This window comes from Cricetulus griseus (assembly GCF_003668045.3).
Source record: "Cricetulus griseus strain 17A/GY chromosome 1 unlocalized genomic scaffold, alternate assembly CriGri-PICRH-1.0 chr1_0, whole genome shotgun sequence".
NCBI lineage: Eukaryota > Metazoa > Chordata > Mammalia > Rodentia > Cricetidae > Cricetulus > Cricetulus griseus.
The window spans coordinates 266670985-266696399 of record NW_023276806.1 but is presented as its reverse complement, the minus strand read 5'-3'; the positions used below and the strand labels follow the sequence as shown (position 1 = coordinate 266696399).

The 25415-nt window shown below is 43.0% G+C and overlaps 1 protein-coding gene across 4 annotated transcripts in view; it reads right to left on the bottom strand.

The window, feature by feature from the left end:
• Bicc1 (BicC family RNA binding protein 1) overlaps positions 1-24690 on the bottom strand; it is a 214785-nt gene extending 190095 nt beyond the window's left edge. For all 4 annotated transcript variants that reach the window (XM_027395114.2, XM_027395115.2, XM_035451212.1 and 1 more), the window contains exon 1: positions 24442-24690. In XM_027395114.2, coding sequence (XP_027250915.1) covers positions 24442-24631 — 190 coding nt within the window. In that variant the 5' untranslated portion in view covers positions 24632-24690. The remainder of the gene's footprint in view (positions 1-24441) is intronic.
• Between the last annotated feature and the right edge of the window lie 725 nt (positions 24691-25415).

Sequence of the window (25415 nt, the reverse complement as noted above, 5' to 3'; positions counted from 1 at the left end):
CAAGACACTACATCTCCTTTGAGAAATGTAGCCTGGAATAATGCAATGTTGCAAAATAAGAAGCTTGTTTGGAAAACAAACAAACAAAAATCCATAATGATGCGGGAGCACAAAGGGACAAAGAAGTCGATCAAAAGAGGTCACATGGTCAAAACTGAAACCATCTGATTGATTAAAATACTGAAACGGCGATGACCTAAAGTCTTATCAAATCCTTATGGCTCTGTGAGCAGCACAGGAACAGTAGACAAACTAAAAACACACTACTCCAGTCGGTCACCAAGACCTGCACCACTAGGAACAGGTCATATCCACAGCATGCATGTCATTTTACAGCCTAAATGAAGGCAACAGCAAAAATCAGACAAACTGCAACCAAGGTTCTCTCTCACAAGAGTACCTGGCCTCAAGAGGGCTGGCTTGTTTAGAGCAAGACAAATATAAGGATTGCCACAGCTCAGGGGAGTCTGAGATGCATGTCAGTGCAATGTGTTGTCCTGTGCAGAATTCTAGAAGGAAAGACTGAGATAGAGGAGGAGAAGAGGAATGCAAAGAGGGAAGGGGAGGGGAAGGAGGGAAAGGCAAGACCAATGAAGGAAATCTGAATGCAGCATAGGCTTCAGGTCATAACTGTGCTGTAATGGCTTGTTGATTAATGTAAAATGTGAATAGCAAGAGAGAAATGGATTGAGGGGACTCTGCTCATTTTAAAGTCACCATTAAACCTCCAAATACCAATTTAACTAAACATATCTGAGAGTCTAGCTCATCCTCTAAATATTAAAAATAAAATCAAAGCTGCTACATTTGCAAGGCAGAAGGCCAACTTATTCTTTTAAAGCCTGTCATTTCTTTTTAATAATCTACATATCCCCTGGGTTGTAAAACTGATGTTGGCATATTGGTTTGTTTGTTGTTGTTGTTGTTGTTGTTTTTGAGCATCTGAAACTGTTGGTGAGAATCAGAAGGTAAACAACAACAGCAAAAGAGCTGTTCCTTCATCGGGAATATCTGTGGCCACTGTGTGGGCCTGTCTGAGCTTTTTCCACAATGAAGGGGCTGTTCAGCTCTCAGAGTCCCACCATGGGGTCTTCAGACATCAGCAAGGTAGTGGTGTTGTGACAACATGAAGTAATAAACATTTCCATAATCTCAGCTTGTTGCCAATAATAAAAGTTGGGAGACTATAAGCATTTAAATTCTACTCCTTGATCTTTACAATTGGTAATTCCATCCACAGTCAGACCCACAATGCCTCAGGGCAATGTGAGCTCTCTAGTTTGTCTCAAGTCCCTTCAGTCCCAGACCCTCACACAAAGCTCAGGGCTCTAAAGTATACTGTATCCTGTTACTTCTCATGACAATAAACAACAGATCCACAGCAATGGTATCCAAAAACTCAAGTAATTACTGGTTTGGTTTTCTACTCTGAATTTTACTGGTAATGACAAGAAGCCTTCCAATGATGCCAAAGGAGCACTAGAACAGATACAGAAGGGCTTAGACTCCTGAAATGGGACTGGCAACAGGACTCATGCACAGTGGAGACTGAGTAAGGCAGAGGCCAGCTACATGCCCCTGGGGAGCTACCCACTCAGAGACTCTGACAAACATGTCCAGGCCATCAGTGTCACTTCACCCTAGGGAGACTAACTCAAGAAGCCACTTGGGACACAGTGGAACTCCCAATGGACATGATCTAACTAAGCCAAACGAATATTCAATCTTAAGCATTTCTATATAAGCGGCGTGAAGATAACACACTTGGTCAGCTAAGGGCCATGGCGAAGAGTGTCATAGGGATAAAGTAAAGTCAGAGATCTCTATTGTAATATTTTGGGGATTTTTTGTCTTGTTTTATTGTTTTGGATTTTTTAATTTCACTTTGTTTTGGTGGTGGTGGTAGGTGCTGTTTTATGGTTTTGTTTTGTTTTTCTGTGGTCTTGTTATTGTTTGTTTTGGGTTTGTTTATTTTTTGTTTTTTATTTTGTTTTGTTTTGTTTTGTTTGAGACAAGATCTCACTGTATAGCTTTGGCTAGCCTGGAACTCATAAATCCAAGCTGGCTGAGAACTCACAGATCCACCTGCCTCTGCCTCATAAACACTGAGATAAAGGCCTGTGCCACCATAACCAAGAAAACCTCTCTCATAAGCTCTAACAATGAATAACTTTCAAATACACCTACTTTTGAAAAGATACACTCTGACATTGTAACACATCCTTGGAGTATTTTGTAAACACTGGCAACATCTGTCTAAACAGAACAGGACCAATACCAGATCAGCAGCTAAAAGGCAGATATTAAAGACTTCACAGTAGAAGAACACACATCTGTCCTTATTGTCTTAATTACAGACACAAACTATTTCGGTTCATAGTTCTCTACTGGGTCTCTTGAAAGTTCAGCCCTAACTTAAAAACACTGGCTCTAATTTTTCTAAAACATCAAGAAATAATATTGCAAAACAGAAGCCAAAAACGTAACTATGCTCATTTTACAAGAAATCGCTGAAAAGAGAAGGATTATTTTGTAACAAAAAGCAGATAAAGTTTCAAATAAATTCTCTTAAGACTCATTTTCTGTAAATGTCAATGTCTGATGACACTTTTTTTCTCTAAATATTTAAAATTAGCAGGAAAATGGTAATAATTTTATTTTTCAAACCTAAAAATCCCACTTTCAATTAATAACAGACCAAACAATACGACTTTCCCACTGTGGATAACTGAAAAAACCTGGACACACACACACACACACACACACACACACAAACACAAGCACACATACATGCTCAGCATTAGGAAATTACCAAGAAAGCAAAGGACTGCTAAGCCAGCAACCAATGAGAGAACAGGGAACTGAAAAGGTGAGGATGTCCATTGAAAGTATTTTCCATGAGAACCAGTGCTAATTCTGGGGAGAGTAACATGAGAACCCAAGTCACCCTCTTAGCAGACTCTCAGCTAGATGCCAAAGAGCAAGGCATTGGGGCAATGTAAGATAATGTTATATAAATAAATGCAATGTGATTCCCAAGGTGACTATCTAAATAGCCAACAGTCATGAAGAGAGGCCAAATCTCATCATTGATTAAGGACACAGACATTAAATCACGGGAAACACCACTGTACACACGAAGAGGCTCCGATGGAGAAGACTGACAACACTCGTTATGACTGGCAAGTTTACTGAGCAAATGGAAAATTCTTGTTTTCCTTTGGAGCAAGCTGTTTTTGAGAAAGCGCCTCATTCCATAGCTCAAGCTGACCCAGGATTCTCCATGGAGTCCAGGCTCAGAACTTCAAACTTGTAGCAATCCTCCTGCTTCAACCCTCCAATGCTGGAATCTTACAGGATTGAGCCACCACACCTGGCTGAACATTCTTATTCTAAAGAGAGTACGCAAGGCACTGCAAGCCTTTGGGAAATTAATTGGCAATGTTCACTAAAGCTAAACATATTCTTGGCACATACCTTTTTCTACCCATTTCAGACCCAAGAGAAGTCAGCCTCCAAACAGCTGTGCGCAAGAACATTCACAGCTGCTCCATCCCCAACAGCCAAAGATAAATATGACATAAAGGGCTGGCCATAGTCAAACAAATGAACCCCAGCATGTTTATATGTCGGGACATTCCGAACACAAAAGAACAAATGTGCAACAGTAAACACACTGGTTTTAGACAGAAAAGAACCTCGAAGCTTATTCAAGAAAATACATAGGTCGTCTTATTAGGACAAAGGTAAATATTATGAAAATCTGTTTAATAAACTGGTTACACACAAAAACATGCATGAATCTCAAATTCAGAATGAGTGAAGCCAGACATAACAAATTATGTATCATGGGATTTTTTATTTATGACAAATAAAACCAGGCAGAGCACCTAGGGATTCATATCCCTGCACACAGTTAGGACCATCCTGAGAACTACAAAGGATGCCACCTCAAAGGTAAGGCAGCTGTAATCACCAGAGGTAAGAGACTGGGCATAAAGGCAGCATGTCTAGGCTGTGTGCAGTATTTTCTCCTTTTAAATAAGAGGTCATTTGTTGACCTACAGGTTCTTCTATATTTTATATGTGTATCATTCTTCACAATTTAAATGCCAGAAATGAACATTTCAAACTGAATAATTGAAATATTTTATAATAAAAAAAAAACTGGGGATTTGAAGTCTCAGGATGAAAATGGATACAACACAAGCCCCAAAGCAGATTCACAAAGGGCACTTATAATGATACACAGAATATTCCTACCCCTCGAAAATACAGTGTTATGAAAGTCTCTAATTCATAAACACAGGAGACCATAGATCGTCCCTTAACTGCCTACTCTATAAACATAAAATTCATTTTTGGAACTGTTCACTGAAGTTTGTCAATGGATATATTAAGTCAACATTTCTGAATGGTTTGGGTTCTTTCTTACACCAAACACTTTGTAAAGTCTCACGCCAAACAACACTTGAAAACCTTTTAAATTCTATACCAAGGCATGTTTGAGTTGAGTCACACACAACTCAGTGTGACTGAGAAATGTAAGTGCCAGCCTTACAGCCCTTACTTTCATGTGTGTTTTTGTGTGTACATGTGGGTCTGCACGTGTGAGTGGCAAGTGTTTGCATGTGTATGCGTGTGTGTGTTCATATGTGTGTTCACAAAGGGCACTTGTAATGATACACAGAATATTCCTACCCCTCGAAAATACAGTGTCATGAAAGTCTCTAATTCATAAACACAGGAGACCATAGATCGTCCCTTGTACATAGATGCCCTGTAAGTGGTGTGCATTTGCCCACGTGTGCAGGTGTGGCGGCCAGAAGTCAACATCTGTGACTTCCTCTACTATTCTCCATTGAATTTTTTGAAGCAGGGTCTCTCACTGAACCAGGAGCTCAACACAGGCTAGACTGGCTGGCCTCTGAGCCCCTAGATTCCATCCGATTTTCTCTACCTCTCCTCCAACACATGCCACCATGCTTGGCTTTCAGATGGTGCTAGAGATCTGAGCTCAGGTCACCATGCCTCCAAAGCAAACACTCCACAATGCTGATCTCACTTTTTTTTTTTTTTAAGTGAAAATCATTTGTCAGGCCAGTTTCACAAAACTCATTCTCAAGTCTAAAATCTCAAGTAGTGGACAGGATACTGTCTCTCAGATCAGCATTTCTCAGGGACAACACAAATCCATGCCCTACCAAACTGGGCCCATCTCACCACTAACTTGTTTTCCCAACACGGGATCTGGTCATCCAGTGTTCCTCATCCACTGGGACCTACAGACATCTGAAGCAGTGCAGAGTGGCGGGCCAGTGGAGCTGAAGACCATCACACCCCCCTCACCAGGCACTGACCTTCGTGTGCCTCCCACTGAGGGCAAAATGAGCACGAGTCAGTGGAGCCAGGAGCAATGGAAAAACTGGCCATCTGAACACATCTGCTTCTGATCTTCAGAAATTTAATTTCAACATGTGGACTTTCTTTGAGACTTTTTCTTTTTTTTTTTCTTTCTTTTTTTTTCTTCATCTCGGTGCTGGATGCGAGCGGGTAGGTTGTTTCTGACTTTGACTTTCCACACTGTCAGTGGGCCGTGCTGCTACAGAGGGTGCAGATGTAGAGATGCCTCAGTTAGGTAGTCTGAGGGCTGTTATGCAGAATAGGGTCCATGGGCCAGATCCCTGTCCACATCTAACTGCTTCATCCTCATGTGTAATTTTAATTTCTCTCTTGAAGAATTAGGAAATGGATTATGGAGTGGGGGCGGGAGTAAGTACACACAGAGGCCAGAAGAGAATGTTTAGCATCTCCCTGTCATCTCTCCAACCCCATAAATTCACTTAAGACATTTTGAGAGAGAGTAAACATGTATTCATTTTGATTACTATGAGCAAAGCAATTCTCCCAAACTTCCCCAATAACTTTTCTAAGAATAAATGATTAAGGCTTTAAGAAGTTAAGTTCTCATAGTAGTTATGCAGGAAGGCAGGCACCAATTACACACATACATAATAAAATATTTAAGCATGTATCGTTATTGCTAAACATGCAAATCCTGGTTTGTAGTACAATAGCAATACGCATCTCTTCAGTTTACTACAAGTGCCATTTGGTAAGGACCACAAAACCAGGTGCAAAAACAATTGTAGAGGATATAAACCCAAAGCCAAAGTGCCCACCAGGGGTTTTTTCTGAGGGCCATGAGAGGAAGGGTCTATTCCATGTAGCAGTTGGCTACAGATGGCTCTTCCTGTGTCTCTCACTCTGCCTTCCCTCCACATGTATCTCAACAGTCAAGTTTCCTGTGTGCCACAGGCCCCACCCCAATATTCTAACTTGATGAACTCTGCACAGACTCCAGCTCCAGTGAGGTCACATTTAGAGATACAAGGAGCTAGAACTGAATGTAGGAGACACACTCTATAATATATGTGGACTTGTGTATGTGCACATATAGTCATATATGTACTAACTTCATATGGACACACAGATACATGACCAATTCTGGAAGATTTAGTAGCATCGTGTATTGTCACACACCATGTCTGGGGTCTGTCGCATTCCTAATGTTTTGTGTCCGCTCTGTTCATAACCTTAGTACTATTTTCTTTTTTAGACACATAAGGAAGACCACACATATACGAGAGTAAAGATCTGCTTCAAGCCAAGCAGCCTAAAATAAATGTTAAAAACAGAGCATACTTTCCAGTGGAGGTAAAGATCACAGTGTAACCAGGAGGAATGTGCAAGCCAGCAAAAACTGAGCTCAGTAGTTGGGCCAAACCATGATAGTCTACTTTAAAAATATGGAAATCCGAGAAAGTGGTTCTGTTACGACTGTTAGCTGTGGAACTCAGGCCGGCCCTCTAAACGACCAGTCACACAAATCCATCTCGTGTATTCAGTTTGGAAAGAAATGTCTACCCTGCACATGTGGATTTGGAAGCCTGAAAATAACTGAATCCCTCTTCCTGCTGTGAGCTCCTCAGCACTGAATGCAAATGCTATTACTGAGTCCCTGCTGTGGCAGGAGGGCTGCCTTTAAGAAGGTGGACTTCTGCAAGTCTCCAGAGGAAATACTCAGAGCTCCTGTTTCATGGCAACTACACATCCTTACAAACTATGGGATGTTCTCCTATTAGTAGGTGAACTCTTCAAACTGCCTTTTGTTTTTTAAACAGCTCTTGTGGAGTCAGAATAGATGGCCATCAACAGAAGAGTGAATCGTGAAAATGTGGTTCCTACACACAATGGGATTTTATTTGGCTGTGAGGAAGAGTGAAGTTTGCGGGAAAATGAATGAAACTAGAAAATATATATTAAATGAACTAATCCAGGGTCAGAAAGACAAGTACTCATCATGTAGCCTCATATGCAGATCTAGCTTCTAAGTGTGTGTGTGTGTGTGTGTGTGTGTGTGTGTCTATGTTTATATGTGTGTGAGTTTGGATAGAGATCAGAAAACTAGAATGGGGTCCAGAAGAGCGGGGAAAGCAGCTTTTTATTGGGTAACTTTTTTGATCATTTTTAATTTTTTTACATTCCAATCCCAGTTCCCCCTCCCTCCTTTCCTCACAAACCCTCCACTCCCTCCCTCCTCCTCCCATCTGCTCCACAGAGACAGTAAGGCCTCCCCTAAGAAGTCTACTAAGTCTGTCCCATCATCTAGTTGAGGCAGGATCAAGGCACCTTTCTACCCCCACACCCCTGTGTCTAGGCTGAGCAAGGTTATCTCTCCTTATAGAATGGGCTCCACTAAGTCAGTTTGTGTATTAGAGTTAGATCGTGGACCTACTGCCAGTGGCCTCATATATTGTCCCAGTCACACCACTGTCACCTATGTTAAGGGAGTCTAGTTCAGTCTTAGGCAGGTTCCCCATTTGTCAGACCTGAGTCTGTGATCTCTCACTAGCTGGGGTCAGCTGATTTAGTGGGTTTCCCCACCATGGTCTTGACTCCTTTGTTCATATTTTTCCTTCTCCCTCACTTTGATTTTACTCCAGGAGTTTGGCCTATTGGTTACTTGTTGATTTCTGCATCTGCTTCCATCTGGGAAAACAGCTTTTAAGGATGGAGATGGGGGTAACAGAACACAGAAAAGTAGAAAGGGGAATGCAGGGAGCAGTAAGAGGGATGAACAGTGAAAGCAAACAAGCAAGATGGGAGAGAGGAATGTCAACCAAGCTAAGCATGTGTGAAGCAAATATAAGAAAGCTTCGCGCTTTGTAATGCTAATTTTCAAAACAATATTAAAATGTTTTCAAAGACCACAGAAGCATCCAAAGAATTTGCTACGGTGAATCTGTTTTGCCTGAAAAAAAAAAATCAGGTTGCTTTGCTTTATTGTAGGGAAAACCATGGAATATAAAATTTACTATCTTAACTATTTTAAGCACAGCAGTGATCGTGATGTACACGGCGGTGCTTAGTGTATGCGAAGCACTGTTTAATCATCTTGCAACATTAAAACTCCACTTCCAGGAGCAGAGAGGGTTCAGCAGTTAAGAGCATGTATTGCTCTTACAGAGGACACCAGTTCATTTCCCAGCATTCCCAGTGGACCACTAATTGGAACTCCAGTATCAGGAGAACCAATACCCTCTTCACTTCTGGTGTCTACGAGCCACCAACATGAATGGCATACATAAACAAACACAAAAGTAAATCCTTGAAAAAAAAAAAGCTATATCCATTAAACAACTCTACCGTTTGCCTCAATGGTATGTATGTATATATACACGTATGCATATTGCATGTGTGAATATGCATGTGTATGTGTGTACACATGTGTGTGCGTGTGTATTTGTTGTCACTAGAGTTCACTAAATATAAAATCATCTCGGGTAAGAACAAATTATTGTACTTCTTCTCTAGCTAGATGCTGTCCAGTTCTTTGAAGTCTATATTCATTAGCAAACTGATGGTCTTCATCGTGGCATTTTTCTGCGGGTACCTATCTATTTCTTTTCCATGCCTAACTTCTCTGGTGAAGACTTTGGATTCTATGTAAAAGTAACAGAAGAGAGACATTGCTCCTGGACTTAGTGGAAAACATAAGATTTTTCACCACTGAGTGTAATGTTGGCTACGGTCTCTCTCACCCTGCTCTCCTTTGCCCCCTTCTCTCTCTCCTCTCTCACTTGCTGTGGGTTTTCACATATGTTCTTGATTATATTTGGTCATTCCTTCTATTTCTTGGTGTCTTTAATGCTTTATTGTGATAGAAAACTCAGTGTTCTCAAATGCATTTTTCTATACCAATTTGAACAATCATGTGTTGACTTTCAATGTATATTTTTAAAAAAAACAGTATTATGGCGATTTTCATATGTTGGGTCATTCCCGAATTTCAAAGAATGGCTCTTATGTGGTCACAACATGTGACCTTTGCAGTGTGTTGTAGAATTCCATCCACCCATATTTTGTAGCAATATACACCAGGGACACTGGTTCACAGTTTTCCTACAATATCATTACGTGGTTTGGGTTCCGCAATGATTTTTTCTACCAGAGTAAGTTTGGAAATGTTTCTTCCTCATTGATTTTTGAAAGAATTTGAGGTCAACGCCAACTAAAATTTCTTGAAGCTTAACTCAGTAAGTCAATTCATCTTGGAGTTTTCTCTGTTGGGAGTTTTTTTTTTAATCCTAATTTATTCTCTTTATTAGAGCTGTTCAAATAATGTATTTTTCAATAAATCTGTCTTGGCAGATTGTAGAGCTCTACAATCTTCAAGGTGCATGACTGTTTGAGGTACCCTGTTATAACCCTTTTTATTTGTTTGGTATCCGTTGTAATATCTCCTCTCACATGTCTGATTTTTTTTTCTGAAGGTAGCTAACACATTTTTTTTTATTTTACTGTGTTCAAAGAACAGTACTGATTGCTCTGATCTTTAGTTTTCTATGCTCTATTTCATTTGATTATGTTCTCAACTTTCTTGTTTCTTCTCACCAGCTTCAATTCAGGGTGGTTTTGGGGGTTTTTTTGGGGGGGGTTGGAAATTCTGTTTTGTTTTGGGGCTTTTGTTGTTGTTGTTGCTTGTTTGGGTTTGGTTTTTTGTTGTTGTGGTTGTTGCTTGTTTGTTTGTTTGTTTGGGGGGGTTGTTGTTGTTTTGGTTGTTTTTCTTGCTCCTGAGGCTATCAGTCAGTCCACTGATTTGGTTCTATGTTCCTTGTCAGTGTAGACAACACTAAAACTCCCTCCTGCTGCCTTTCCTGGATCACAGACATTCCTGGTATACTGATTTTCACTTCAATTTTCTTCCAGATACCTTCTAATTTCCCTTGTGGTCTCTCATTTGAAACACTGGTCCTTCGAGAGGATTTTGTTCTCATTCATATACTTGTGGCTTTTTCAGCTTTTCTCATCCTATTGGTCTCTAGTTTCATTCAACTGTAGTTAGCAAAGACAAATGTTAGGGGCATCATCTCCCTGAGCCTGCTAAGAATGGTCTTGTGGCATACAACAGCATGCTCGATCCTGGAGAAAGTTACTTGTGTGCTTGAGAAAAACTGTTGTAGTGACAGGATACTGCTTTCTCCAAGTCTCTCTGATACAATTCATTGATTTCGTACAATTGATTGACCTCAACTTCCTTGTCCAACCTAGTTACCAAATGTGAAGTACTGAAATCTCCTACTGTCAAAGGCCTGCTTTATACAGTTTAGCGTCTGGTGTTGGGTTTGTATATACACATAGTAGCTATATAATGTGCAAAGGCAGACAGCCCCTTTATTATTATACAATACATAATACGTAGAAAGAATTACATAATTCTTTATCTTTAGACTGTTTTGGCTGGCACATACATGGCCACCTTGTTCTCTTCTGTTACCATCACCATGAAATACCTTTTCCCACCCTTCCACTTGCATTCTCCAGCTACCATTTATATATAAAGTACACTGCCCACCAAGGCCAGAAGAGGGTTCAGAAACCCTGGAACTGGAGTTCCAGATGGATGTGAGCTGCCATGTGGGTTATAAGAACAGAACTTGGGTCCTCTCCAAGAGGAGCAAGTGCTCTTAACCACTGAGCAACTGCTACAGCTCCCTCAAGCAGCTTATAAGGAGATGGTTGTCCATTTCTATCATGTTTTATTGCTAGAGCTAGATTTGTGATGCTATCAAATATGGTCTCCACAGATAACGCATTCCCCATGCTCACTCATCTTATGGTGGCGATCTTTTTTATTTTGCCAATAATATGAATAGAAACAATATTTTCCTAAATTGTAAGTCCCTGGAAAAAGTAACATAAACTCTACAGACTGTAGTAATACTGTGGTTCATTTTCCCGTGTCAGCAAACTTAATTCTGAAACCCCTTGGAGAGATGGGGAGATAGCTCAGTAAGATGGCCTGCAATGCCAACAAGAAGGCCTGAGATCACATCCCCAGAACCTACACATACACATCACTTGCAAAGGTTGCTGGGAGACAGATCTCTGAAGAGTCAGCCTGTCAAATCAATGAGCTCCAGGTTCACAGAGAGCGCCCATTTCAAAAAATAAGGTGGTGAATGACTGAGGAAGACACCAATGTAAACTTCTGTGGCCTCCATACACTGCATACACACACACACACACACACACACACACACACACACACACACACACACACACGGCAGGAGGGAGCCAGACAGATCACTCATGATTAAGAGCACGGAATGCTCTTCCAGAGCATTGGTTTGATTCCCAGCACCCACGTGGCAGCTGACAACTGTCTGTACCTCCAATTCAAAGAGATCCAATCACTCTTCTGCCTTCCACAACATTCATGTGCATAAAACAAATCTTTTAAAACTTAATAAATAAACAATAGATTCTTAGAAACCTGTACTAAAACAGACATGTCTTTATACGACGATTTCTGCACCACTCAAGGCAAACACATTTTCCAGCTTTTTCATGTTAAATCATTATAATCAACCAGTGAATATTGGTCAGATTACTGGCCTTACTGTAAATGGCACTTTTAATGACAACAACAACAACAACAACAAAAATCTCAGAACAGGACAACAAGGACCAGCTGAGAAAGGAGCAAAGCACCCAGCAGTGGTCTTCTGTGGTGGCCGAAGAAATCATCACACTGGTATCAATAACTCATTAAACCAATTCTGAAAGCAGCTGAGATCTGGCCATACTAATGCCAGAGTATCAGCCACCATACACAAACCCTGTCACAGGAAACCTGACACCTGGACTCACTGGCAGAAGAGAAGGAAAAGATGATGAGAAGATGCAACATGGAAGAGCTCACTCTCTGCTGTCATGTAGCACAGTGTGTCAACACTAACAGGTGCCAAGTGCCATTTACTCAATTACTACAGAAACTTGAAATGAGCCTCCAGGCAGCCAACGGGATTCTGGGTACTGCCACTCTGACTGCCCAGAGGCCAGGAAAAAGAGTGTATTCTTTGCTCTATTCTAAGCACTAGGTCCTCCAATGCCAAAACACACCAGCTATCCTCCTGGGAGAGGGACACACAGAGGCAGATTCCTACCAATACCACCCATGGAGCCCACTGACGGAGTGAGAACCCACGGTGCCCACTCAGTCTCAAACTATACAAAGATTCAAAGGTCAGGAGGGTCTACAGCATACACTTTGCAAAAGACTTGACATACAGGAGTTTAAGGAGTTTTGAAGGGGCTTCCCACCCGAAAGCCCTGAGAGTTTGTCCAAAGCAAAGTATCAATGGCAAGAGTGAGCCATGAGCTTGCATCTGACTGCTGGCCAGCCCTGTATTAAGAAAAGGGTTGTTTCTCTCCACCTAAAAAAGACTCAGCTAACCAATATAAAAGACTTCTCATTTTTCAGAGTGGATGGAATATGTCATCCAACAGGTTTTAAAATTACATGTATGATAGCCAGGGTGGTGCCTGCCTGTAATTCTAGCTCTTGAGAAACTAAGGCAAGAAGAGCAGAAGTCAAAAGCCAGTCAGAGCAACTAAAAAGAAATAAAATTTAAATCATATTTAAACATGGATATGCGTTAGTCTAACTACAAGATGAGGTCCAACACTTATAATTAATTACAATGTTTTTTCTATCAAGTTTGACAAATTTTAATTTATCATCAGCCTAGATGAGATATATGTATGAATTACCCAGCATTCACCTCACTTGAGTTGACTTTGCATGTCCTCGTTCAAAAGGCCATGGTCACATAATGTCACTTACAGTACAATTCTCTCTCTACATTCCCTCAACTAAGCCTGCCAGGTGTGTAGACAACACCTCTACTTATAAAGCACAACTGTCAAGTACTTCTTAAGGCCAAGTGCAAGCCCTGGGTTTAACGTTCCGTTCCATGAGGTTAACTTCAGCTCCACTAGCACAAAATGGGACAGTTTCTAATTCAAACCCACCACGGGTCACTTAGTCTGTGTACACAGTCCAGCTACTTCACAGCACTGGACAAGAAGCTGGAGTAAAATAGAAGATGAATTTGAAAAACACAGACCACTCACAGGGCACCAATTGTGAGTCAGCTTTATAAACATTATTGTGTAATCTTCACCACAGCCCTGAAGAGAGGCATTATTATCCCCACTTCACAAAGGAGGGAGAGACAACTTAACCAAAGACAGCAGAGGGCAGAGCCTTGGGCCTACGTTCCCACTGAGATCCTCACCCATACTGGGTCACTACCGACATCCTCTGTATTCTCACAGAACTCAAACCGTGCCTTGCCCTGTGGGGAAGGCGCATACCATCCTGAACTCAGATGTATTCCCAATCCACATGTGACTCTGGACTCTACAACAACCCTTGAGGGTAGTGTTGTCCAGATTCACTCATAATTCCAAAAAGAAATTGGGGTTACAAATTTAAATAATCTACCGCATTTGTTTATGAAAATGTGTACCCCAGCAGCATCCATGTCTTCTGGATTGTTAATGACAGCCAAGCTGAGCACACAGGCATAGAAGCAGAGTTAATGACTTACACAGGTATAGAGCACCGGGAACCGTGCCTCACAAACAGTAAACACTCAAGAAAAGCTGCCCCAGCTTTCAAGGTCATCCCTTTTCTTCAGTGGCCATGCGTTTCAAAACTTGTGCCTCACAATATAGGTCCCCCAAAACTATGAAATAATCATGGTCACTACAACTTGGTCTGTATTCAAGATATGATCTTTCACTCAACCATGAAATTGTATTTCTAAAAAGTATTTAGAAATACAACAAACAAGTAGCCAATAGATTAGGTTGAAAGGTTGCCAAGGGTGCAAAGTGGCAATCACAGCTCTAAGAAGAACTACAAAAACTATGCAAACAACCTATAAACATATTCAAATCAGGAAGTAGAAACAGCTCTCAGTACAAAGACATTGTTTTTTAATATATTTCTCTTCTAAAAGTTCTCTTCAAGAGTTTGGGGGTTTAACTCTTTGATAGAGAGTATCTGGCATATGCATGGCCTTGGATTTAATTCCTCTTAACCACCATCACCACCACCACCACCACCACCACCACAAAAAAAAATTTCTTCATATTTTTTTAAATTTCCTATGATTAAAAAGTGTTTTGTTTGTGGCATAAAAGTCATGAAAAATATTTCTTATAATTTGTACTTTCAAGTGTACTTTATTTCATTCATAAAGAAGTTTTGTATGTTTCTTCTTCCTTATATTTCCAAAATTTGATCCCAAATTAGACTTTTTACAGCTGGGTAATAAACTCTTGGAAAATGATGTTTATAATAGAAGTGCTGCTGTAACACTAACTCAAGCAGCACTGCGGGGCAGCCTTCAATCCTTGTGATTCGCTGACAACATGGAAGTCTGTTTTCAGGTACATCTGCAATATGTATCTTGAGCGTTCCAGATTGTAAGGAATGAAGTGTTTTCCTACTGTAAAGGAAGAGAACATATACATTCCTGTTGCCACAGGCAGCGTTTGTAGAGATAGGACGAAGGATACTGTATTACACTGTCTTCCTGTTTGTTGTTAGAGATTTGTGTTACAACCCAACTGGTAGTTGTGCAAATAGTGTTATGTTTTATCCCACCCCCAACACCAGCCCTGAAACAGGGGAAAGTAGTTATGAAACTTTCAGGAAAACAATACTTTCTTCTTATCTTACAAAAAAAAAGTGTTTTGTTTGTTTTGCTATGTGTACGTGTGTGTTTGTGTACATGTGTAGGAGAGAGCTTAAGTATTCATGTGTGTGTGTGTGTGCCAATGGCAGCCATCCAACCTGAGCTGTCATTCCTCAGGCACCACCTTCTCTTTTTTATTTAAGATCTGTCAATGGCTTGAAACTCATCAAATAGATGAGGCATGCTGGCCATATAGCCCCAGAGATCCACCTGTCTCCTCCTCTCCACCACCAAGATTATAAGTGCATGCCACCACCACATCAGGCTAGGTTTTGTGGGTTGTAGGGACCAAGTTCAGACCCTATAAACACTTAATGGCCGAGCCGCTTGCCCAACCCCCACTCAAAAAATGTGTTTTTAAAACTATTTTATAAAATACTTGGTAGCTCTTATATCAACTCACTAAAAATGCATTTTAAAAACCTCAATGCATTCTGAGTCACACTACAGCAATGTAGACAAGCTCGCCCTTCACAGCAGTGTAAGCAGCTGTGCACAGTCCTTTCCAAGTCCTTCCAGCAAGCCATGCACATCCCACACAAACTACACTCCTGGGTGCAACACTTTCAAGATGGCCTCATAAGGAGGAGGCAGAAATGCTAGCTCCCGGGGTAGCAGGGAACCCCAGAAGACTAGACTCGAAAGCCTCTGGAAGTATTTTAGTCATCTCTGAACATGCACTAATGTTTCTCAGAGTTGGGTCCTGGGACCACCTACATTAGCCTCATGCTCAATGCTTGCAAAACAAGCATTGCTGCCGCTAGCCAGCCCCTACCTCCACCTCCCAGACATGAAGAATCTGGCCTCTGAGAGAGGAAGCTTCCTTTTTAAAACAAACTTGGGATTTTGATGTATACATATTTTAAGAAATACTGATTCAAGACATGCTAATCAGATAAGGCGTACATTGCTCAAATTTTTCAGTGATAAAAACCAAACAACTCTCACTCTGCATCGACCATCCTGTTGCCCCCTAAAATCCCCCAGCTGTCATATCAAACAAGCCAGGCCTGTCAAGTTCACGGGTACAACAGGCAGGTGGTCTGTGAACCTGCTTCTCTTCTTCCTCAACTGAAAATTCTTCTAGAAAATAATTTCTGAAACATCGATCAAAAGACTTAAAAATGGTTAAGTGTGATGGCACATTGCTGTAACCCCAGGACTCGGGAGGTTGAGGCAGGAGGATGGTGAGTGTGAGACTAGCCTGGGTTCATAATGAAAGCCCATGAGAGATAAAGGAAGGGGCAAGGCAAAGGGGGAACAAAAAGACCCATCATACTGCACCCCAAATTTTTACTAGTGGGACCTCCTTCCCTATTAGAATAATACAGGATTCATACAAGATTTTTAGGCAAAGCGTGTCTGGAGGTGAACACTCAATACTGACACAGCCTCCTTCCTGCCTCACCTGGCACTGTGCATACTTCACACACAGGATCTCTGATCCTCCAATGTAGAAGAGATGCCCGCTGTCCCCACTTTAGAGATTAGCATACCAAGTCTTAAAGAAGTAACTCTAGATTGTGTCAGGCCACACAGCCAGGATCTGAGCCCTGGTGAGTGAACGGCAACGTGACTAGGCTCTTTCCACTGTGGCAATCTTCTACGTATAGTAACATTTCAACAAAATCTGGTGTATCAAGGAAATAATCTGAAATGATAGCCTTTGAGAATGTCAAAAAGAAAAACACCGTGATAGAAATACAAAGAGGAAAGAAGGAAGGGATGGTCTTACTGTAGCAGCATTTAAGTCACACAGGGTGGGATCCATGGTTAGATTGTGCCCACCTGCTTCCCATTGGTGAACAACGAAGGTGGCATATGGCAGGAACTTCATACAGTTTTTAAAGCGTGTGATATATAGACACACATGCTTTAAAGACCTCGAAAAGGCTTCCAAAACACAATCACTGTTGACTGATGAATTTTAGAGCCAGTAATGGGATTTTGTGTGTTCATTTTATATATCTACCTATACTTTTCAAGTATTCTATAATAAGTTTGTGTTTGCTTTTTATATCAAGGGATAAATGCAACGGGTAGTTTTCAAATCCTGGGATTTAGTACCTCCCTACACAAGCAATGTCACCAGGCTCCAGATCAACCCCATGATGTGTGATGTCTTTCTTCCCCATGTCACAGAAAAAACTACCATTTACTTAGAACGTGAATGTTGTCTCTCCAGGAGCCAGCCTCATACATGGGAACAGGGTTTAATACTTACCACAAATACATGCGATCAGCACCTACAGTTATCAAGGGGTTAGGGGGGAGGAAAAGGTTGTGTGTAAACAGGGCTGAGGGAGGGTAAAGGCACTTGCTATACAAGCATGAGGACCCAAAGTGTGAATTCCCACACCTTATACACACACACACACACACACACACACACACACATAATAATAATAATAAGTGTTATTTTAAAAGTTGAGAACAAAAGGTATGAAAACGTGTAAATGTACAGTATACTCAGAGCAATCCAATAGATGGTTTTGCACATCTAGGACCTTGTGTTAAATGCTAACCCATCAAAGGACTAAGCATCAAATGAGCCGGCACTCAGAGCCTCACAGCTGATGTCACTTGTCAAACATTCACACACACTGTGAGGACCAAACCTCATCTCCTATGGTTTACTGAGTATTCTACATAAAAGAATAGAGACTGTCTGTCTCACCCTGTGCATTCTTATATGAGAACTCTATTAGAGTAAGTGCCATAAATCTGATGCAACAACTGGTGCACCATAAGGAGCTCATTCTGGAAAATTTCAAACTGCAAAATGGGACACAAACATGATGCTCAGTCATCCTATCAAACCACCTTGGGATGGTTTCGTCTTCTAAGCAAGATCTGCCTTTGTTGACCAGGCTCTACTAGACTAACCAGTTTATCAGACAGGAAAGGGAAGGATAGGAACTATATTCCAAAAGAAAGAGGGTGGCTGGAAGGAAAGAAGACAGAATATATAGTAATACAAAATAAAATGAACATTTGTGTGCATCACTTCATTTTTTATTTAAAAAAAAAAACACTGGAGACAAAAGGCTGCCGATACAAATGAGCATTTGAGGGACTGGGGAACACTTATCAGGGAGGCTGTGTGTTCAGAATCTGCAAAGTCAGGGCTCCATCTGCAGCACTATGAAAAGGCCACTTTGGGGACCTGGGTCATTTGTTGGAGAAGTGGGAAGAGGAGAGCATCTCTGGAAGACAGAGGCATCTTCCCTGTGTGATGTTTGTGTAGGCCCCCATTACTCTGAGTACATCACCAAGAACTCCAGTCACAGGGCTACAAATGCTGTCCAAAAACCTCCTGGCCCAGGTAACCTGCTTTTCCCGGTTTCGGGTCTGTGCTTTGCTCAAAGTCAGGAAACTTAAATGACTCAGCATCCACTCTGATAACATGCTTGCCTGCATACTTCATTCACAGAAGGTGGAAAAGAAGACACATTCCCTGAGACTCCTGAAGAAACAGTGGCCAAAGAAATATGGGCAAACTTTCAGGAGACGGGATTCTTTGTCACACATAAAGGTGGAACTCTGCCTGTGTGACTCCAGATGTGCCTGTTACAGGCAGATACATGCCACAATACTGCATAAAACAAAGCTAAGTCACAGGCTAAGCTGGTAATGCCCTGGAACAGGAAGGAGGCTGAACTCCTTATGTCCTTGCTCATCTACTGAGGCCTGGACCACATGACCGTGCCTTGTGTAAACCAGTGTTCAGGTTTTTTTTTTTTTTTTTTTTTTTTTTTTTTTTTTTGCCTCTTGGCTGCAGACAAATACATTCCTGCCTGCAAAAGTCATTGATATAAGGAACTCAAATGCTTGAATGTATTAATGATCAACTTGACCAGAAACCCCCACATCTTCACAGAGACAAGACTTACTGAGCGTGTACACATTGCTAAAAGTCTTATCCTATGCCCTTTGGTGAAGGGGGCATCTTCCCAGGCCTCTTCAGATTGCCAAGACAGAACCCTAGTCCAGGATGGTCCAAGAGAAGAACCTGGGCGCTTCACTGCAAGCTACAGGACTCTGGAGTGCTTTCAATGTTAGGCTACAAGTTAGCTTTGCCTTGGCATTCTGCTCTCCAGCTGAATTACAAACATCCTATCTAACCTCCCGATTTTATTCAAGGAGGATTTTTCACTACAAAATAAATCAAATACCCCCCCGAAAAAAAATATTCACATGCATTTTTCTCTTTAATTAAGAGACCTAGCAGAGCTTGGGGTCTTGTGTTTTGAATTTTTTTTAAGTTTTTCTTTAATGTGTGTTTTGCCTGAGTGGATGTATATGTACCATATGAGTGCAGTACCCACTGAAGACAGAAGAGGTCATCACACATCCTGGAGACAGAGTTAACAAGCAGTTGTGACTGGTCATGTAGGTGCTGGGAACTGAACCCAAGTCCTCTGCAAGAGCTGCAAGCCCTCTTAACTGCTGAGCCATCTGTAGACCCCATGTTTTGAACTCTTTATCAATCACAGGATACAGAAATACTGCTGCTGTCACTGCATTGACATCTCTAAGAGCCATGTGCCCTACCCTACGGCATTTTACACACAGTTCATCCTGTGCCTACATCTCCCTACAATGCGACAATTATTCTAAAGATTGATTTTATTTTTATTCATGTGTCTGTGAGAGGATATGCCTGTGGAGGCCAGAGAGGGCATCAGATCCCCTAGAACTGGAGTTATAAGGGGTTGTGAGCTTCCTAACAAGGCTGCTGGGAACCAAACCCAGGCCCTCCACAAGAGCAGCTCTTAGCCTCTGCCGTCTCCCTCTCACCCCCTGAGGTGAGACCCTCCCTGCCCCTTCTGCACAGATGAGCACCTGGATCGTGCCCGGGCACAGTATCTTCTTGTAAAAATGTCCTTCCGCACACTGATGAGAGGGTCCAAGAGCAGGGCGTTTCTAGCAGAAGAGGGTTTAACGGTCCTTGAAGAGGTACCAAGCCAATGGGAAGCCTTTCAAGAATGGAAACTGCCCAAAGCAAGAGCAGGAAGAAGTTCAGGAGCCCTCTACCTCCTCAGCCCTGTCTGTTAGCTCAGCTGTACAGACCACTACCAAGGGCTAAGTTACTCACCACCCTGCAAGCCACCAGCGGGCCAATGACAATCTTAAAAGAGCCGTGAGGTTCATGACATTCACCCTCTAATACTGGACTTTCATTCTTAATATATGAATACATACTCTACTACTATGTGTATTGTGGCTTAAAATGAATAATGTTTCTATAATTCACCCAGCATGTCCTATACAAGCAGCACTGAGATATTTTTATGATTTTTTTTATTTAGGTGTCTGCCTGTGTAAGTATATGCCACCAGTGGTGTGGGTATCCACAGAGACCAGAAGAGGAATCCTGATACCCTGGAGCTGGAGTTACAGGCAATTGTGAGCTGGGAACAGAACTCCGGTCCTCTGGAAGAGCTGCAAGTGCTCTTAACCCTTGAGCTGTTTCTCCAGCCCCCACTGTGATATTTTAGTGGCACCTTTTCTTTCCTCCTGTTACCACCACTTCAAGGTTTCGTAACTGTTACTAACACTCCTTTTTAGAAAGACAGCCTCAGGTAACATAATGGCAATGTACAAATCTTGATCTGGCCCAAAGCCCTGTGCACATACCCACAGTCCTTCATAAAGCAATTTGATTTGTTAATATTTGTTAATAACTTGATCAAGCCCTAGCTAGAAAGCTCTGTTCACTAAGGCTTTTCCTCTTTAAGTTCACTTCCGGAACTTCCCCCATCTTCTAGTAGTATTGCTTCATATTTCTTCTGCCTCCACAACAATATCTAAGAAAGAAACAATACCTAGTCACCAAACCATAGGGTAAAGTTGGCTAAGTTAGAGCAATGACACAGTTGCTGCTCCTGGTACCAGCCTGCACTGGTAGCCAGTTCGCCTGCTCAGGCAGTAAGGTATTCCAATTCGTTCCAGCACCGTGGAAGCCCTACATGGTTTCCAAAGTCTGGAGGCAAGGCTCAGTGGATGTCCATCTCCTTTATAAGCCATGCCCCTAACCACACCCCGCCCCCTACTGATTTACACCTCTGCTGAAATTGCTCAGGACTCAACCTTGAAAATGTTTATGCTTTTTAAACTGTATACAGGGATTCTCCATCTGTATTAAACTCGTATGTTTGGTGATGACCAAAGGGATCCCATCTTCGCTACCTTCTCTGGCAAGCACCACCAATACTCTTGATTCTTCCCCATCTCTTTCAGAGCAAGCCTCCTTTTCACAAAATGTAACTCATTTAACTGACTTAAATGACTCAACACCATGACTCCTGGTGAAGTCTACCAAAATGCTGAGGGCTAGCTATGGAAGAAATAGAACACGATGTTTCCTTACCACCAAAAAAAGCTAGGCATGGCATGAATCCCAAAGCTGAACATTCCCATGAAGAAAACTAAACTCAAAAGTAAATTCCCATGCTAAAAAAAAAAAAATCATTGACCAAGAAGATCAATAATTGTCATCAAGATGCCAACAAAAATGCCAGAGATTCTTTATGGCTGTTTCAAAGTAGTTGTTTTTTAAAAGAAAGAAAGAAAAAACTAGTAATTTTCCCTACATTTTGGTCTAGTGGTTTTTATGTATATCAATTAGACTCCATGATCATGCAAGAATGGTATTTTATTTCTTTGACTACTACCCTACTGCCCATTTTAACCTCAGTGAATTTTTGGTCCATTGCGTAGAAGACTCTCTCTACTAATAAAAATTCGACCTATTAAAGATTAACTTGCCCCCAGGACAGTCTCTCTAAAAACAAATTCCAGGCATTATAATAACCAATTTACACTCTTAAGTCTTGAAGGCCAGCAACCTTCCTTACCCTGTTTTAAAATGGAAAATCCCATATACTTTTCAAGGCTATTGTGAAAAGAAAAAGATGGCAAATCACCAATTCATCATCACCATAAACACAAACAAATGCAACCTCTCCCTACCTGACCCTTTCCAAAAGAAAATTTGTCACCTAAAAATACCTCTTGGGTTTTGTGTTTGTTTGTTTGTTTTGTTTTTTGACAGATTTTGGTTTTTACCTATTTTACTTTCCACAGCTCTGAACCTGAAAATTCCTCCTGTTTCCCAACTATTTGTCAGATATATCTTGAGTGTTACAAACTGTTGTACATACTTGCAGTGAGCTAGATGCAGGAGATAATGCTGCATTATTGGGCTCTTGGTATTTACCAACACTGCAGGAAGCCTTGCTCCTTAAGCTTCAGATGTTTCCCTTCCTACAAAACCACAGAGGTTCTAAAATCAACCTCTATGTTACAGGTGGGGGCACTGAGAGCAGAGAGAGGCCCGGGAGCTTGATTAAGATCACACCAGGATTTGAATGCTAGTCTGAGCAACTCTGGGCTCATACCAGCTATAGCATAAAGCAATTAAACACAAGATCACTTTTGGTCCATCCAATGTGGTGGTTCTGTGGAATCTGAGTAGGGACAATAAAGTGCCTTAGTGCTCTGGGCACTGGGTTCCATCCTCAACTGACTTCAAGGCTTACTTTGCCAACAAGTTGATGTGTGGATAATTCATCATGTATAGGCTGATAAAGGCTAACTGCTAAACATTTGACCACTTAAAAGTGATTTAGGCCTTCAGACGTCAGAATGGCATGCCTAAAAGGCAGGTAACACTTGAGGTTTTCAAAATGTGCTACCCATATTTCATTGAAATCAAAATGAAATGGAACTGACAAAGAAATGCCCTGGGACAACTAAGATTTTGCAAGTGGAGTTCCCAGAAGCTGGCGTCCATGTCAATGTTTGTGCAGGGTACCCATTAAAGATGATACCACACTGTTCTTCGGAGTAATAGCTCATCCTGTTTCCAACTCCAATAAGAGCAAGTTGGAAGTGGTAGAAATGGATCAGCCTGGGATTTTACAGTTCAATACAAACAATCTCACACTACTTCTGCAACATAGTTGTAACATTTTGTTTGCTACTCCAGAACTAGGGGGAAAATATGTGGAACGAGTAAGAAAACATCACAAATGAAAATTATTAAAATGTAACCCCGGCTTCAATTTTCAAATTCATTTCTTTCTCAAAAGTTACATAATTTAAGGGAAATCCGAGCCCGAGACATGACATTCGGAATGTTTATCAATACAAATAAGCAAAAAGGGAGAGTTCTTAGCCCTTCCAGAAACGCCTGCCAAGCACTCCTGATACTTATTTCCACCAAGTTATTGTTTGGGAAAACATGTTGTTCTCTCTTAAAATAACCCTCTTAATTGTACTGAAAAGCCACTGCATTTCAGGGAGGAATAACTCGCCTCCATACTGCGATGCATTGACTGATAATGTCAAAATAAGTCACCCAGACGGCCATAAAAGCGAGTCTGTAGACCTCCCCGAGCCTTCCGAGACGAAGGATGGGAGCTACCGGATCCTCACCTCTCCCTTCCTGAGGACAGGGACCGGTTCTCTTCACAAGTCTTAACAACAATGCTCATCCCAGCTACCTCATCTCTGACTTTGGATGTGGGAGGTGAGTCACACAGGTGACCACAGGTAGGCTGGTAATGAAAAATCTTAAAGGTCAAAATGACCTTGGACGTGTTACCCTTCCCTCTGATCCTAAAGCGAGAAATCGGAACCTGTTTCTAGCCAGTCCAGGGTGAAGAAAAAATTGTTTTCTGGGAAAGTCCCAGAAACTCTAAAGAGTTAAAAAACAAAACTTAAAAAAAAAATCCCCAAGTTATGAAAGACAAAGTCAGACTCCCAAAGCTGCAAGAGAGACGTTTCTGAACTGAATGTAGCTCAAGATGTCTTTTAGGAGCCCGGCTCCCCTGACACATGCTAGCCTCGCACTGCCAGGACACGGATCCCCACGCCTGGGTGACTTGCTCCAGCCCGAGACTTCAGCGTGGGGGCGGGGGCTTCCAGCTGAAGCCTTGACATCTGCAGCGCTTTTCCAGGCGACCAGAGCAGGCAGGCCCTAGCTGGAGGAAGCGGATACTGACGAGGGGAGGGAAAAGACGCGGCAGGGGTAGCGGGGACTCCTGGATAGGAGAAGCCGGGCACAGTCACTCACGCTGGGCGGTCCCGGCGCGTGGGGAATGCCACGGCCCAGATGTCCCAGCTGCAGCTGGCATCTCCGCAGTACGAATGGCAACTTAGGGGGCGGCAGGACAAACTCGGGCCTCTAGTCTCTCCGATCGGGCGAGCTGGCAGAGTGTGTGGGGGGTGGAGGGCGGCTGGGGGATGAAGTCCCGTGCGCGGACTGGGCGCGACGTGGGCCCTTAGGAGAGGAGATCGGAAGCAGGGGCATGCCTACCTTGGAGCATGGCCTCGAGTTTCTTCCTGTCCACGCGGAAGCGCTCCTCGCTCCACTCGGGACTGTGCAGGGGCGCCGCGGCCACCAGATCGTCCTCGGAGCCGGCCACCGGCGAGTCCGTGCTGCGCTCGCTGTTGGAGCCGGGGTCCGACTGCGCCGCCAGGTAGCCCGGCTCGCCCTGCGCGGCCATGGTGCGAGCGGCGCTCGGGCTGCCGCGCCGCCGCCCCGGCCCGGGCCGTTCTGGCTGGGCGCGCCGCGGCGCTAGCTCGTGCCCCCCGCCGCCGCCGCCGCCGTGGCCGCGGGAAGCCCTGCGCATCCCGCCTCGGGCGCCGCCCCCGCCCCACCGTGCCGTGCTGCGCCCCGGCCCGCGCCCCGCCTGCAGCGCCCGCTCCAAGCGCAGAGCGCAGCCCGCGCCTCCGGCCGCCGCCGGCCCCGCCGCCTCCGCGCTCATTGGCCGGGACGACCCACGGGGAGCGACGGGCGGGAGCGATCGGCCCGCGCCCTCTCACACGCACCACGTCCACACGCCGCGCGGCGCCGCCCGGAAAGCCTGCCCCTCGCGCGGACCCTCGGGCTCTCGGACACCCTCGCTAAGTTCGAGCCTGGCGCTCCCCGGGGACCCAGCAGGCGCCCTCGTCTCTTACTGCTACTTTTCTGTGCTTTCGCGCCTAGAGTTCATCCCGCTACAAACTCACAAGTTCCTTATGGCCTCCTGCAAGGCCAAGTTCAAGCCCGAAGCTGCCGCACGCCCGCCAGGCACACAAGCTTGCTTATCCACACTTGCATCACTTGGAGTCACTTTTTCTGTCCTTTCACCTGGATTACATCCCTCTTCATACTCAGAATACTCCAAACTTAGCCCAGCATGGCCCTGAAATGCTCAAGCAGTGCACTCGAAAGTCCACTCCAATTACACACCCACAGGACACCCTGAGCTGCCCCATAAGTGTGAATGGTAATAGTAAAAAAAGGAG